Source organism: Ictalurus furcatus, chromosome 22 (genome assembly GCF_023375685.1).
Source record: "Ictalurus furcatus strain D&B chromosome 22, Billie_1.0, whole genome shotgun sequence".
Taxonomy (NCBI): Eukaryota; Metazoa; Chordata; class Actinopteri; order Siluriformes; family Ictaluridae; genus Ictalurus; species Ictalurus furcatus.
Window position 1 is genome coordinate 10,444,511 of NC_071276.1, and position 15,550 is coordinate 10,460,060.

Consider the following 15,550-nt stretch of genomic DNA (forward strand, 5'->3'; position numbering starts at 1 on the left):
TGTAAATGTAAAGTAAGTAAGTAAGAAAGTAAGTACATTTTATTCATAAAGCACATTTAAAACACCGTCCTTTGACCAAAAAAATGTACAAAGTGCTATATATACAATATAAATAAATCAACACCAGGGGTAGTTTATAAACAAACAAACAAATAAATAAATAAAATATAATAAAATAAAATAATTGACTTTTAGACTATTTATTTATCCATCCATTTTCTGTACCGCTCATCCTATACAGGGTCGCAGGGCCTGGAGCCTATCCCAGGGAGCTCGGGGCACAAGGTGGGGGACACCTTTAGTGGGGTGCCAATTCATTGCAGGGCACAATCACACACATTTTCACACACTACGGACAATTTGGAAATCAGCCTATAATGCATGTCTTTGGACTGGGGGAGGAAACTGGATTACCCGGAGGAAACCCCTGAAGCACAGGGAGATGCAAACTCCGTGCACACAGGATGGAGGTTGATATGAACCCCCAACCCAGAGGTGCGAAGCAAACGTGCCCCCCTCCATTTATTTATTTGTTTGTTTGTCTGTTTGTTGTGTTCGACATCTAGAAGAAAGAGTCCATGATTTAAACAGTATTCCTGTTGCATGAGGTATAGCCTACACATAGTTAACTACAGTATTATAATAATAGTTTCTTTTTTCCAAATAGTAGATAGAAAGAAAAATAGATGTAATATTTATCACTTCACATATGAAACTCTGTCCTTTCTGTTTCTCCTTTTCCAAACTTCCTTTTTACGTCCCAAATATTTTTTGAAACCGGACACGACTTCCTGGTTGTTGAAACGAGGCTACATTCCAGACTGAGTACTGAACTACACCGCGTTACTGCGCACTATTCCGCCTTATTGTTTAGTGCGGAAGTGCTGTAGAGCTGGACTACTGACTGTGTCAGTACATGTCACGAGTGCTTTCATTCAAACGCACAGGACTGAGGGACAGACAGAAGCTGAAGGTAATCGTCTGCTTCTTTAAACAACCTGCAGTATTTTATTTTTTAAATACTGCGGCTAAAGCAAACAGTGCGACTCAGACAACTGTCTTCAGTAACGGTTTGTCTTCATGCTACACTGTTTCGAGCAGTAGTCTCGTTTATATCCAGTATTAATGTCCAGAATAATATATACAGTGTAATATATCCAGTATTAATATCTAGTAATCTAGTATAATACATCTCGTGTATCTCCACGTGTGTTTACTTCACTTCCCTACCTTGAGAAATAGGGACTTGAAGAGGGTCCGAACTCCCATTATATATTTCCAGTTTTCAAAACTATTAAAGTTTTATATATATATATAGTTATAATCAATGCATAATATGCATAATAACTACGCATAATAATCAATGCATATTACAACCTTGCTGAAAATACCCCCCAATAGAACCCACATCATAGAATTTATAATGGTTATAAAAGAGATTGTGTTGGTTTTAATGGAAACTGTAATGGTCCCTGTGGGTCTTTACTGGTAGTTTGTTGCCTTCTGTTGGTGGCATGTTATGTCTACTGGATACAATTAACGACCAGTTATGTTAATGGTTTTAATGGTTAATGGTTTGTAATTGTACTTATAGTGGAAGCCATTAGAATTTCTGTGAGGGTTTCTATTGCTTTTTGGGGTTGGGGATGACACTGTTCCAGCAGGGTTATTTATATTACTAGAATCAGCCCAGAAATGAAATATCCCACTTTGATAGTATCAGAAACAAGTAGAGTATGAGAATTATTCAAACGTGCTTTTCTTTACTTTCTAAATAAGTAAAACATTTATGTGAGCGGTGAGTACACAGAATCAGTCATATATGTATTAGTATTGTACCTCTAACTGATTGAGATCAATTTTATGAGAGTGAAAAAGTCCCTGAACAATAACAAAGTAACAATGATAACTTTGTTGACATTTGAGCATCATCGAGTATTTCCTGGTAGAGCTTTAAGGACTCACTTCCTTATTAATACCAAGAACTGATTGGTAGTACTTGCCAATTTTGCAGGTTTATTATTGCACTTATTTATTATTTCACTTATTGTCATTGAAAGCAGTGTCATCTCAGTGACCCCAGGAGATGCTTTGAGGATCCTCCAAGGTTGTTCACTTTTGAAGAGGCCAGTGAAGGGAAGAGTGATGGCAGGAGAGAAGAGTTCTCCAGATGACAGACACTCTTCCAGAGTCATTCGGGTGGTGTTTCTGGCTCTTCTACTGGACCTACTGGGGTTCACAGTAATCCTCCCCCTTCTCCCCTCCATCTTAGATCACTACAGTGAAACAGGGGTAAGATTTCTCGTAGGCTATAGTTAAAAAGTAGTTAAAACATTTTTAAAGAGATTTTGCCCATCATCATCTGATGCCAAAACTGACTACTTGCATTAAGTGTATATACTAGCATGACTCAGTTGTGGGTTTGTGCTTGCACAAGTGTAGAAGAAGTCTGCTTGAGCCGAGAGCAGTTTATTAATGTTTACAAATATTTCCTTAATCTATATACGAGTCATGAGAAATGCACCAGACTTTGTGCACCAGATGGTGTAAGATGTGATGTGGTTTGTAGCATTGTTCAGCTTCTAACAGCATCAAAGTGTACCTTTTCTTTTTTTAAATAAAATCTGGTGAAAAGATTTTTTGATCAAATATTAGATAAAAACTTTAATAGATATTAAAGTTGGATGTTTTTTTTTGTACCAAGCCAGATTCAGAATCTAATGTTGTACAGTACAATGATTTTTTGTTTTGTTGTTATGTCAGGATAATAAAGTATATGTTTTTAGTGTAAACTGCCACTTAATGTAAATATTTAAGGGAACAAAAAATTCTCATATTGACATTTTACCTCAGACCTTTTTTTTCTTTTCTTTTTTTTCCCTTTTAATTATTGAAACAGGATAATGTGTATCTGTCGCTACAAAGCATTGTGGACTGGTTCCGGGGCACTGTCGGAGTTCCTTTGGACAGAAAATACACCAATGTACTTTTTGGAGGTAATATTTACACATATTTTAGTTTCTGGATCTGTATCTCCCAAGCAGCTTGTGTCCCATAGTGAATGAATAATTTCTTTCTTTCTTTTTTTTTTTTTTTTACTTCTTAGGACTGATTGGCTCAGTCTACTCTTTATTGCAGTTCATTTTCTCTCCTGTGATGGGAGCTGCATCTGATCAGCATGGCAGAAGACCACTGCTACTTTTAACTACTGTGAGAAGATTAGATTTTAATATGAAGCTGATCTAAAGTCAGTGATTGTCAATAGGCTTCACATGTAATCTTTGCTCAGACTGACCTTCTGAAAATTAATTATTCTCTGTGTTGCCTAGGCAGGGCTGATTTTCTCCTACATTCTGTGGGCTGTTTCTCACAGCTTCAGTGTTTTTCTCCTGTCTCGTGTGGTGGGAGGAATCTGTAAGGGCAACGTCAGCCTCTGCACTGCTGTTGTTGCAGACCTGCCTTGCCCTAAAGCGAGAAACAGAGGAATGGTGAGTCATTGGTTTAATTACAACTGTGTCTGTGTTTCAGGAGGAGATCTAAAAGCCCTTGTAGATGTTTATGTGGTTAGTGTGATGACTGACCTGTTCCTTTTTGTGCTGTTTTCATATTAGGCAATGATTGGTGTTGCTTTCTCTTTGGGCTTCACTCTGGGTCCGTTAATGGGCGCCTACTTTGCGCTGAGGCCAGTGGACGCTGAGTTGTTTTATCAAGGCCCTGCTCTACTGGCAGTTCTCTTCTCTGTAGCAGACCTGCTGTTCATTTTTCTCATGCTTCCAGAGACTTTGCACAAGGCAAGAAAAAAAATAAGAAACATTATATGATTTGTAATTATCCCATGCACTAATATGATAATTACTCATAATTTTGGTGGATAAATAATACTTCATCTATGAGTCATTTTTACAAAAATCCTTTTTGTTTGTTTTAACGTAGGGCACCTCAGAGCCCACAGGTGTTCAGGAGATAGGAAACCTGCTCAACCCAGTGGCCCTTTTCAACTTCTCTGCGGTCACAAGAACAAAGGAGCCACCCTCCATACAACGTAGGCTCATACAGTATACTGTACATTTAAATCCCATATCAGTAGCTTCTTACTGTTGTCTAATAGCTTCTGTGTTGAACTTAGTCTTCATTACAAAAATGCCCTATTCCACCTTCAGATCTCAATCCAATTATAAACTCTTATGTTTTCAAAAAATGGCAAACCATTTGGGATCAATGTAGTACAAATAAACTTCACAAAATCAGCCCTGTTGTTGGTAGAAAAGGTTGTTTCTACTTGGATAATTGCTAGGACCGTATCATCTACACCTGTTGCCGAATACGTCACTCCAGACTCACTCACAAATTTCTGTTAATAGGTAAAGATCCTCCTTTATGCCCCATATGACAAAGTCCAATATCTCTGAGGCATATTTTAATGGACTGTGATGGTTTAAGCTGTTTCCCATCATATAAATAGCCATGTTAGCGGGCATGGACTTAAACTAAAAACAAACAAACAAACAGTTTGTAAAAATAAGAATGGTATTCAGCATAGTTCTGAGATTATTGAATGACCTCTTTCTGCCACATTCCTTTAGGTGGTTTGACTTGAGTAGGTGTAAGTATTGCACACACTTTATGAAATAGACTGTTACAGAAATGCTGCAACCCAGTGTGGTTTTACTTTCATACTCAACCATCACAGTGTGTTCCTTACACTGACTTTCTGTTTTTTCTTCATATTGTTATTGCTACACTAGGGATGCGCAACCTTAAGGTACTAGGCTGGGTGTATTTCGCATACCTCTTCCTTTTCTCTGGTCTTGAGTTCACACTGAGCTTCTTAACTCATCAACGCTTCCAGTTCTCCAGGTAAGCTCTACTCAAGGTAAAACTCTCCCAAATATCCCCAAACTGAGGCCATATTGGGATATTAAGATGGCCCACCATGAATTTATTTTTTAAGATCATTCTGGTCCTAGTTGTCTGTACAGTTAACCTTGCTTTTGTACTGTGCATCTTGCACAATATTCCTGCTCTAACACACCTATACAATCATCATGCCTTGACAGACACTCAGTATTGTTCTTGTCTGAACCCCAACACATTTCACTTACATTATAACTGACAATATTTTATTTGGAAAGTCAAATTTATAATGCTTGATAACGGTCAGCTGACTTTATTTGTATTGAAAAAATGTCAAGATGAGCATTTCTTTCTCCCAGCATGCAACAGGGGAAGATGTTCTTCTTCATTGGTATCACCATGGCAACATTCCAGGGAGGATACGCACGCAGGATCCAACCAGGTCAGCAGATCCGGACAGTCCGCATGGTAAGTTTCTTAGGGCAACACCATACCTTTTCTGTTATACACAGTTAGTCATTCACAGGTGCATGAGCATAAAATTACACACAGTTCAAGAACAACAGTTGTGTGTTACTTTGTTTCATGGCAAAGCCAGTGAAGATAAATACATTTAGAATTTTATATTCTCTCTAGCATTTTATACAAAGAACTCCCTAGTGGTAGGAGTATTATGTGAGAGTCATAGAAGTAGTAGAAGTTCAAGAAATACTGTATAATTGATGTGGCCTGTTCATCTTGATCCCTCAATGTTTGAAAAACTGTTTTTCCATTTTTTTCTTATCTAAATATGCATGAGTAACACCATTGAGATATACTTAAAGAGAAGAATAGACTAAAAGACAGTATTTATCATATTTACTGTGGGCTTTAAGGAATAAGCATTGTCCTGTCAATGATGTGTGCTATTTCTAAGTCAGATCTTTGTGTTTTCAGGCAATATTATTACTCATTCCAGCCTTCATCCTCATTGGAATAGCATGGAATTTAATAGTCCTCTACATCAGCCTGTTTTTGTATTCCTTTGGTAAGCATTAGCTATTGTTATATTTTCTTTTTGAGAACTGACATTTTACTGGAAAAGAAATAGCTTGTTTGACCAACTGCATTCGTTGTGCTTTTCTCCAGCTGCTGCCATTGTTGTGCCGTGTCTTTCAGCACAAGTATCTGGACACGGTGAGTTTCACATCTACAGATAAATGTATTCCCAATATTCATCCTGTTAATTAAATACTTAATAATAATAATAATAATAATAATAATAATAATAATAATATAGAAAAATTTATTAAATTTAAAAAAGTAACAGTATTTATACTCAGTGTTTGTTGCCTACATTTCGTTTCGTAGCTGAATGAGTAACAGTTTTTCTCATATCTTGATTGCATTAGGCACAGTGAGTCAGAAGGGTACAGTGATGGGGATCCTGCGTAGTCTTGGCGCACTGGCCCGAGCACTGGGTCCAGTTCTGGCTTCCTCAGGTGACTAATCACATATCATTTTGCATGTGGTTAAACAGAGTAAGGAGAAACCTTTTCTCATATTACTATAGCCTACAGTACAGTACTACTAGCACTCCAGGAATTATCTAACCCACATACATCTGTTACTAAGAGTATATATCATGTTTAGCCTTTTTAGTTGACCATTTCCTGGTCTAGATAATTTAAAAAGAGGCATGTGTAATTCTTTATATTTAGGCAGTTGTTATATTTCCTTTGCAGTGTACTGGCTTGCTGGAGCTGAGATGTGCTTCTTCATCAGTTCGGCTTTATTTATTGTCCCTTTATTCTTACTGAGCCAACTGGAGCAACACAAAGAGGACTAAGAACACTCATGCAGCTTTTACTGGAAATACCTCTTACAATCTCTTTATATATGGCGTACATATATTTTCTACTTTACTTTTTATATACATTTTTACACAAGAAAACACTGATAGTGCAATATGATTTGAAAAGACTGCAATGCAGTATAACAATGACCTGGTATTGTTACACTATAGGGCTGCATTAGATATTCATTCACTTTTATTGCTAAAATTAAAAACTGTTCTAACTCTATAACATCATGTGGACAGTGTTTTCTATAGTGGTGTGAACGACGTAGCTATAAGGCACTCGGTTGCATTTATTTTGCAACTACCAGTGTAAGAAAAATAGCTGGAAGTTGTGAAAAGTTGATGAGAGAATTTTTTATTCTCGCAGGATGAACTGTTCACATGTAAAACTACAGACGTTAAAAGTTGACATACATACAAACTTGACATTGTCAAGAAGTTCGTAGTGGAAATTCCGCCTCTTTTCAGTGTGTCAGATCATTTGGCTGAGCTTACCAACAAGACCAATAAGAGCAGCTTCCAAACAGTTCATTGCAATTTTTGTTCTCCAGTGAGAATCATTTTATTTCGAATAACGTGTTGTGTGCATGGTGACCTGCAATGGACTGGCGTACCATCCAGGGTGTATTTCCTGAGTGTTCCTGAGAAATGCTCCGGATCCACCACCCTGACCAGGATATAGCGCTTTCTGAAGATGAATAAATGCACACTAACAAACAGTTAAGATGTTGACACAAGGAAGTCATTTCGAAATTACACTGCAAGAGTAAAGGCATTGGTTACATCTACAAAAAAGAAGAAAACGCAGCTCAATATGTGAGCTGGCACTCTATGTTCAGTTAAATATACCAGAAACTGAATCAGGCTTCACAACAGTCTACTAGTTTCACTTCCAAACTTGTAAATGGAAGAATAAGAAGAAAATGCAGGTATATCGAATTACCTCCTCTTGGCAAAATAGTTATTTTACCCTTATAAAATTGAGTATATTCCTGAAGGTGCCAAAGGAATTGTATTTTCAAGGAGTGAAAATAATGTAAGACTATATATCTGTCATTTCCTAGATCTCCTTAAGGAAAAGAAGTACAAGGTTGAAATTAAATTTAGACTGCAATAACCGTTATTATAATTAAATTGAAAGCGCAATTCATGCATTCTTCAACTGTAATCATATTCAACCATTCTGCTGTTCTCTAAACACAAAAATATATTATTATACCACCATTTTCCACAGATAATATGTGATGCACATTGTGAACAAGAATAGTTTTAGTTATCTTATTGATATTAGCCAAATATTTTAATCATAAAGGTGATTTTATGAATCAACATCAAACATTTCTTTAAAAAAAATTAACTGACCTTGTTTTACGTTTTGTCCAAATTGATGGAAAGTAAACAAATCCAGAAATTGTGTAATCTATTCCCTCTATATCATTTTATATGAACCCCTTACATTTCGTTTGTTTTTGTTTATTCTTACATTTTGTTATTTGTTTAATTTTTTTGTTATTAAAAACAGTTGTACCAAATGTACAGTTTGTATTTTGCGATCTTTGTACTTGTCTAGACCGCAGTATACAGTATAGTTGTGTTGAGATGCTTTGAAGCAAATAAATGCAGTGTTTAATCTGAACACTTGCGGCGCTTTCGCGAGTTTTCTCATACCATCTCAGGATGGTCTTTTCCAAGGTTGCCATATTGTTTGTTTTTCCTTCTATATTTTCCTGTGGATTACAGCTAATCCTGTAGGCATTACTTCACTTCCTTTTGTCTATACATTAACACATACTGTCCTAGTCTCTATATTCAGTCCATTTGTACTCTTCTTTGCTGTATTCGGTGTTCCTCAGATTTGTGTTGATTCATTCACCTCTGGATTTATGTTTTCGAATATATCTGGCAACCCCGGTCTCTGCTCGCGAGCTGTATAATGGCGGCTTCAGCGAGTTGTAGGTTGTCTGCTGTTGCTAAGGAAGTAAAAAAAAAAGTTTGCTGTCATGCGAGGAGCTGCCTAGAGGTAACGGGATGCACTTTGTTATTACTGGTTTTATTTTCCAACACAAGCGGATAAAACATAGATTTTTAACTCTAATTCCTTTATTTCAAGCTGTAACCGAGCTACAGAGCTGTGATTGAGACTCCACATACAGACCCAGCACTGAGGTTAGCGTGTTATGCTAGTTACAGCGAGGGTATCCGTAATGAAAGTAGATTATTAGGGGTTTGTGGGTTTTTATTTTATTATATATATATAAACACAGAACGAGTTAAGCACCCAGCTAATAATATGAACAAGTCAGCCATTAATGACATTTTGTGCTTGTGGCTGATTTTGGAGAAAGGTTAAAGCCCCGCAAGGTAATTTAGCAACTGCAGCATTTTTACACAGGCCCTTGTTCAGATTATTAAACCGCCTTTATTAGTTTAAAGTTCCCCAGAAATCAAACCTACCGGCCCTTTAGTGTTATAGGCACCAGTACAATGAGTATATCTTGAAAAAAGTTATGCAAAATTGTTTTGGAGATGTTCTCGTTGCTTCGGTGTTACCGTTTGTCAGGTCTCGGACATGATTAAATTTTTTGATGACTAAGTCTGTACTAATCTTGTGTTCGTCCAATTAAATGCTCTCTAAAATGTATATGCCCTCCTTAGGGGCGGGCCTTGTGCTACAGTTGTAGCTCCTTAGCAGCAAACATGGTTTGTTGTTGTTTTGCTGTGTGCCTTCCTACCCTCTATTCCTTTATCAAACCATCTCTTGGTTGAGGAAAAAATGGTTGGAATTGATTCATTTTGAATCAACATGAATGACTGATTAAGAATGCAATTTTTACACACAACGGTCTTTTCACACTGACTGTTTACATGCATGTCAAATTCCGTGTAAGATCTGTATTCGGGTTTCAGCCTTATTCTGAATACGATGTTTATATGCGTACAGGCATCACAATATTCCATGGTTGTTGTAAGTATGTCTGCGTTGCCATTCCTAAATACTGAGCCTACAGATAAGCATCTGTTAGCACCCACAATGCGTTGTGGACTGAACATGCGCATATATTCTCCCTTCAGTGGATTTTCTGAATAAGGTGTTTACATGCAACAAATTTCCAATTAAAACAGGGATATTCCAGGGGTGGGAATCATAATTTGGGGACTCAGAATATTGTCTTAATCTGAATTTGGGCAATTGGATTGTGGCATTTACGTGACCCAATACTAATTAGAATATTGCTAAATTCAGATATCAGAGTATTGATGTGCCTGTAAATGTATTCACTGTTGGGGCTTCTCCATCAGAGACCTGAAGCGTCAGATACGTGTCACAGTGATGAATCTGCGGCTCTCTGTCACTATCAGCACCGCTGATGATCGACTGCGGCTCAAACGTGCAGCTTAACAAAAAAACACAGAGTATAATAAGTTAGTATATCATCTTTATTGAAGTCAAGTGAGAAGTCCTTCACAGTTGAAAAACGGCTCTCGTTAAACTCTTCGCTGTGCTCCATGTTTATCTAGTATACTAAGCTACTGTCCGGTTTGTTCGATTTTGACAGGGGTGTGGGGTATCTCGTACGATATAGGCCTTACCAGCTTATTAATTTGGTAAATTATTAGTGTTTCTGACTAAACTGAACGTAGCTGAAGATATCTGTTCTCATTACAAGCTAATAAGTCTTTTTCTGTCTAGCTAACTGAAATAATTATCCACATTTATAGTGTGTGCAATGGTCTCAAACACCTGCATTTCAACACATTCTGTATTACTGAACATTTATACTTGTAGCTCGATGAGTAAGCAAAAAAGAAAAAATCTGGGCTTTTGTAATGTCGTTCAATCATTTTTGTTTTCTGTATTTTCAGAATGTGAGCGTATAAGGATAATGGCACTTGTTTGTGTCTGAAAACAAGTGGGAGAGTAGGATGAATGAGAATGAAGACCTCATCGTCCCATTCCAACCTGTTGGAGTTCAGTCAGAAGAAGCACTCTGCAGGAATGATGCAGCTAACTTCAGCATAGAAGTGGCAAATGACAGAAGCAGTAAAGAACAGCTCAGTGGTAAGAAGTCATCTAACGAAGTGCTCCAAACCCTTCAAGATGAGCAAAGGGAGCAAGACAAACCTGGTCCCTACATGCCTCGTCCACCTTTGCTTCCCAAGCCTCTTGGCATGGCGAAAGGAAGTAGGAACATGTCGTTTGAGGAAAAGAAAAAGGGAAGACGATTGAGGAGCAGTCAGGAGAGCCTCACCGATCCAGCGGAGATGACCTCTTCGACTGACTCCCTTAGGGAAGTCTCCAATTTTTCTGCACCTAGTAGCCATATGGTATTAAAGAATGGCCAGGACGCTGGAGGAAGTAATTTTGATCAAGTGGCCTGGCAATCCCCACCATTCTGGGATCGATGTAACAGCTTCCCTGAGGACGACAGATGTCCTTCTGGCCAAGGCCATTTTTCTGGGCAGCATCCTAAACCTTCCAAAATTATTCTTTCCCCGCTGCAGCCTGCAGGAACTTTTCCTCCACTGGAGTACAGCATCGCCGCCATGTCCTTAAGGACTGCTAATCAGATTGACAGGGATTGCTTGGATTATAGGAATGGGAGCCTGCAAGAGAAGTTGCAAAAGAACCTCAGTGACAGCCAGCTTTGGGACACAATGGTGTCGGACAGAACCTCAGTCAATTCCATGAAGTCAGCCTTCAGTGTGCTCAACCCAATCCGGCCCAAGGATGTGAGGAACAGGTATAATCCTTTTATTTGTTTGTGTTGTGAATGTAGACTAAGCCACATACTTCTACTACTTTCACTTCCAGATTGTTCACTCATACAGCTCACTGCAAGGATATCTTGGTCATATTTGAATGCTTTATGTTTATGCACAGGTTGCCTGCTGTCACTGTAAGACTATGAAGTTTGTCTGGTTTTTGATGCATGTGCATTTCTGTTCATTATTGCGCCTGGTGTTTTGTCTAACCCTGTTTTTAAAATGCACACAATCATCTGGATTATCACTTTATTTAGTACATCAAACTATTTAGTAGATTAATAAGTACATTTCACAAATGAACCAGAGTTTGCAAGTCAAGAAAGAATAAAGAAGCTGTAAATGGGGGGGGGGAAATCAGTGCTTACTGTCTGTGATACATTGCTTTAATTTCTGAATTAATTTAGGTCCAGTATGTTCGAGTGCAATGTAAGGGAAAGAGAACTGAAATGTGAAGTGGGGTGAAGGTAAGGGGATTAGGGCTGGATCAGTGAAACACTTGCTCAGCACGCATTCATCATGAAGAATGGAATTTTGTAGTGGACTGGTTATTGCCAGGTCTTGGCTTGCTTTGTTTTGGGAGTTTGTACTTGACTCAATTCTAATCTGTCAAAATAGATGTGAAACCTTTCTGTTAAACATGTACTTAACATACACATGCTGTTTACAGGAGCTTTTTGGAGGGCAGTGTGATGGGCAACGGAGCCTTACTCGGAGCTGAAGAGCTGGACCGGTACTTTCCGAGCAGGCAAATTGGGATTTATGTTGCCACTTGGAATATGCAGGGAGAGAAGGTGAGTTCGAGCTTAAGTGCTGTGACACAAAGACTCAATATCATTGACATGCACGAAATATTTTATATTAATGGTGAATATTGCATGCAGGGGCTTCCGAACAACCTAGATGACCTGTTGCTCCCTACAGACACCGATTTTGCACAAGACTTCTATATCATTGGGGTTCAAGAAGGATGCCCTGATAGGTAAGAAGTTTGCTGTCTGTCCGCCTGTCTTTGTTCATCTCGGACCCTTCACTCAGCATTTTGTGTATTTACAGGAAGGAATGGGAGATCCGTCTGCAGGAAACTCTGGGACCGTACTATGTGATGCTGTATGCCGCTGCGCATGGAGTGCTTTATCTCACCATCTTCATACGCAGGGACCTCATATGGTTCTGTTCCGGTTGGTCTTTCACCTTGTAGCATTATAATTTTCCTACAGTATTGGCTCACACAGCATTGCTTGGCAGATTTGTGTACTTCTCACTTCAGACTGATTGAACAACCATTGTGTTGGCTTCTTTTTGTAGAGGTGGAGCATGCTACCGTCACCACTCGGATCATTTCGCAGATTAAGACCAAAGGGGCAGTGGGCATTGGCTTCACTTTCTTTGGGACATCCTTCCTCTTCATCACATCTCATTTTACTTGTATGTAAGAAGTTTAAGTCTCCTAATGGAAATGTACATTCACAGTATACTTGCCAATGCGAATTTATTGCTAATAGGCAACCATATAACGCTTGGGTATAATTTCTGTTTCAGCGGGAGATTCGAAAGTCTATGAAAGGATACTGGACTACAATAAGATAATAGAAGCTTTAGCTCTTCCCAGGTGCCTTCCTGACACCAACCCTTACCGTTCAGTTGCCTGTGAGTTTCCTTTTAATTAACCATCAGCTTAAGCGTCACACATTCATCATAATGAATTACTCAACGACTTTATTCTCAGCGGACGTGACCACCAGATTTGATGAAGTCTTCTGGTTTGGGGATTTTAACTTCCGCCTTAGTCAAGACCGGGGAAGAGTGGAGGATATTTTAAACCAACTAACCGTGAAAAACATGGACGCCCTCCTCCAGCATGATCAGCTTTGCAAAGAAATGAAAGACGGTTAGTCTTAAAGTTAATGACTGAATGAGTCTTAATAAGCATTCTTTACCTTCATACTTTGAGTATATGCATTGTAGTATTACTTAAAAAAATGTAAGCTTGAATCCCAATGGCTCAAGAAGAATATGTGTAACCATTAATTCCTCCTTATAGGTTCCATCTTTAAAGGATTTCAGGAAGCCCCAATCCACTTCACTCCCACGTACAAGTTTGACATTGGCTGTGACGTTTATGACACAACACCCAAGCAGAGAACTCCATCATATACAGTGAGAAAATCTTCATCTTCAGCTCCTTTTAAAGTATGTGAATACAGTTTATAATGTTGTGTGCCCATTGCCAAATATTTTTATCTTTATATTGCAGGATCGAATCCTTTTTAGGAGCAGACAAGTAGATGACATCAAGGTGGTTAAGTATACATCCTGCTCATCTATCAAGACCTCAGATCACCGGCCAGTCATTGGCATGTTCCAGGTCAAGCTCCGGCCTGGTAGAGACAAGTAAGCAGCAATTCAACTAATGGATTGTGAGCCTCTGATGTATAAGGAGCAGTTTGTAATGTTTATAGATCTATAATAATCGTGTAATGATTTCAGATAAACCTGATATTTCAATATAATCAAAAACCGATTGACATTGATCGACCTTACAATGGAATGGACTTCTCTATTTCATTCATTCCAGACTGTTCTTTATATTTTTCTGCATAGAAAATAGTTTCAGAACAAACTCCTCAGCTCTGCCACTTTACTTAAAGGGGCAAATATATTTTCACTGTAAGGCTTTAGAGGAAATTAGTCAGTGTTTTCATTGTATTTGTGTGCACTTTAAAAATTACACACTGCTTCTTTAAATTTGAGAGCTTCATGGAATACTTTAGAAGGGAACTTATAGGATTATGTGAACAAGCTTGTGCTATAAATTCTTCACCACTGTTAGGAGGTTGTTATTATTTCCAGTTTGCAAGATTGAGTGCTAATTCACGAGTACCTCCCCTCTAGCATTCCGTTGGGAGCGGGCTTGTTTGACCGAGCCGTGTACCTGGAAGGCATCAAGAGAAGGATTACGAGAGAACTGAAGAGGAGGGAAGCCATGAAGAACCAGAGCAACAGCACTGTCTGTTCTATCTCCTGATCCAGGGTCAGCAGGTGTCAGACCATATCTTCCATATTCTGAGCTACTGACTCAGGAAGCTGGACTTTCAGGACCAAAGGGAAGCTCAGAACTGAGGGAGATGTAGCGTTTGACTCCCCATCCAGGAACATACACTCACTCACTCACAGGAGCTTGAAAAGAGGCTGTGCCTTATCGTTCAAGGTCTTGGGTTTGAGCTGTAAATGTCCATGAGAACACTACACATTCTGTAGAAAGTGGTGAACATATATGGCTGAGAATGAAGGGAATGTAAAAATGACCTCTTTATATCTTGTGCACTACATTTTACCTAATGTCTTTGAGTTTTTATATTAATGTGTCAGCTTATATTTAAGATCAAATGAAAGATTTGTCATACGACTCACATTTTTCAAACTAATACAGTGTTCAATGGCCTTACATGGATAAATCAGCAGCTCAACTAACAAACACAGATTTGCTACAAATACTAAATTATTATTATTTTTTAAATATTTATTTTACGGATTTAGTGTAAATTCGGCCAAAATGTAGTTGGTATCTGTAACAATGGAAATGTGACCTAGAGAAACCACCTTGCGTTTCTTTAGCCAGAAATTGTCTTCTTGCAGCAGTGTGAATGGGAAAATCCAAGTCATACTGAACACAAAGTCTCATCTAGGACTCACGTCCATTGCCTTAACTTCTTATACAAAATAATTCAGCCTTTTACTTGATGTCAGCTGGCTATTTATAAAGGACTAAGGACTGATTTTGACTAAGTAACTATATTCCTCTTGCATGGGCCACAAATAAATACGTAACCCTAAATCATGCTTTTGTATTACATTCCTCACTGTTGATGGAAAGTGCCTGAAATCCTGTTTATGATTCCTTTTGTTGCTTTTCTAGAACATTGTTTCAACCTAAACAAGCATATTTTTAATGTTTACAGAGTTATTTAAGTAACATGACGCTATGACTGAATCTACACTCATCTAAATGTTTTTTCTTTCTTTCCTGGGTTAGTACAGCTATGAAAATATAGTTTGCCCAATATTTAAAACAGACCAAAGAAATATAAA

At 38.2% G+C, this 15,550-nt stretch overlaps 2 protein-coding genes across 5 annotated transcripts; both read left to right on the forward strand.

Annotated features, from left to right (window-relative positions):
• Positions 1 to 838: 838 nt before the first annotated feature.
• On the forward strand, positions 839 to 8,232 carry mfsd10 (major facilitator superfamily domain containing 10). Of its 2 annotated transcripts, none has more exons than XM_053654235.1 (13): positions 839 to 973; positions 2,061 to 2,292; positions 2,900 to 2,996; positions 3,107 to 3,210; positions 3,330 to 3,488; positions 3,612 to 3,791; positions 3,934 to 4,042; positions 4,746 to 4,857; positions 5,214 to 5,322; positions 5,791 to 5,881; positions 5,983 to 6,030; positions 6,246 to 6,335; positions 6,579 to 8,232. In XM_053654235.1, the coding sequence occupies exons 2-13, from the start codon at positions 2,146 to 2,148 to the stop codon at positions 6,680 to 6,682; spliced, it is 1,350 nt and encodes a 449-aa protein (XP_053510210.1). In that variant the 5' UTR covers positions 839 to 973; positions 2,061 to 2,145; the 3' UTR covers positions 6,683 to 8,232. The 2 variants fall into 2 exon arrangements, with proteins under 2 accessions (XP_053510210.1, XP_053510209.1); XM_053654234.1 differs by having other exon boundaries at positions 2,064 to 2,292.
• Positions 8,233 to 8,334: 102 nt separating this feature from the next.
• inpp5e (inositol polyphosphate-5-phosphatase E) lies at positions 8,335 to 15,476 on the forward strand. Of its 3 annotated transcripts, none has more exons than XM_053654229.1 (11): positions 8,335 to 8,714; positions 8,805 to 8,860; positions 10,559 to 11,436; positions 12,129 to 12,440; positions 12,515 to 12,639; positions 12,767 to 12,886; positions 13,001 to 13,108; positions 13,188 to 13,349; positions 13,503 to 13,618; positions 13,716 to 13,852; positions 14,354 to 15,476. In XM_053654229.1, the coding sequence occupies exons 3-11, from the start codon at positions 10,619 to 10,621 to the stop codon at positions 14,484 to 14,486; spliced, it is 2,031 nt and encodes a 676-aa protein (XP_053510204.1). In that variant the 5' UTR covers positions 8,335 to 8,714; positions 8,805 to 8,860; positions 10,559 to 10,618; the 3' UTR covers positions 14,487 to 15,476. The 3 variants fall into 3 exon arrangements, with proteins under 3 accessions (XP_053510204.1, XP_053510205.1, XP_053510203.1); XM_053654230.1 differs by lacking the exon at positions 8,805 to 8,860 and having other exon boundaries at positions 12,129 to 12,252; positions 12,343 to 12,440; XM_053654228.1 differs by lacking the exon at positions 8,805 to 8,860.
• Positions 15,477 to 15,550: the final 74 nt, after the last annotated feature.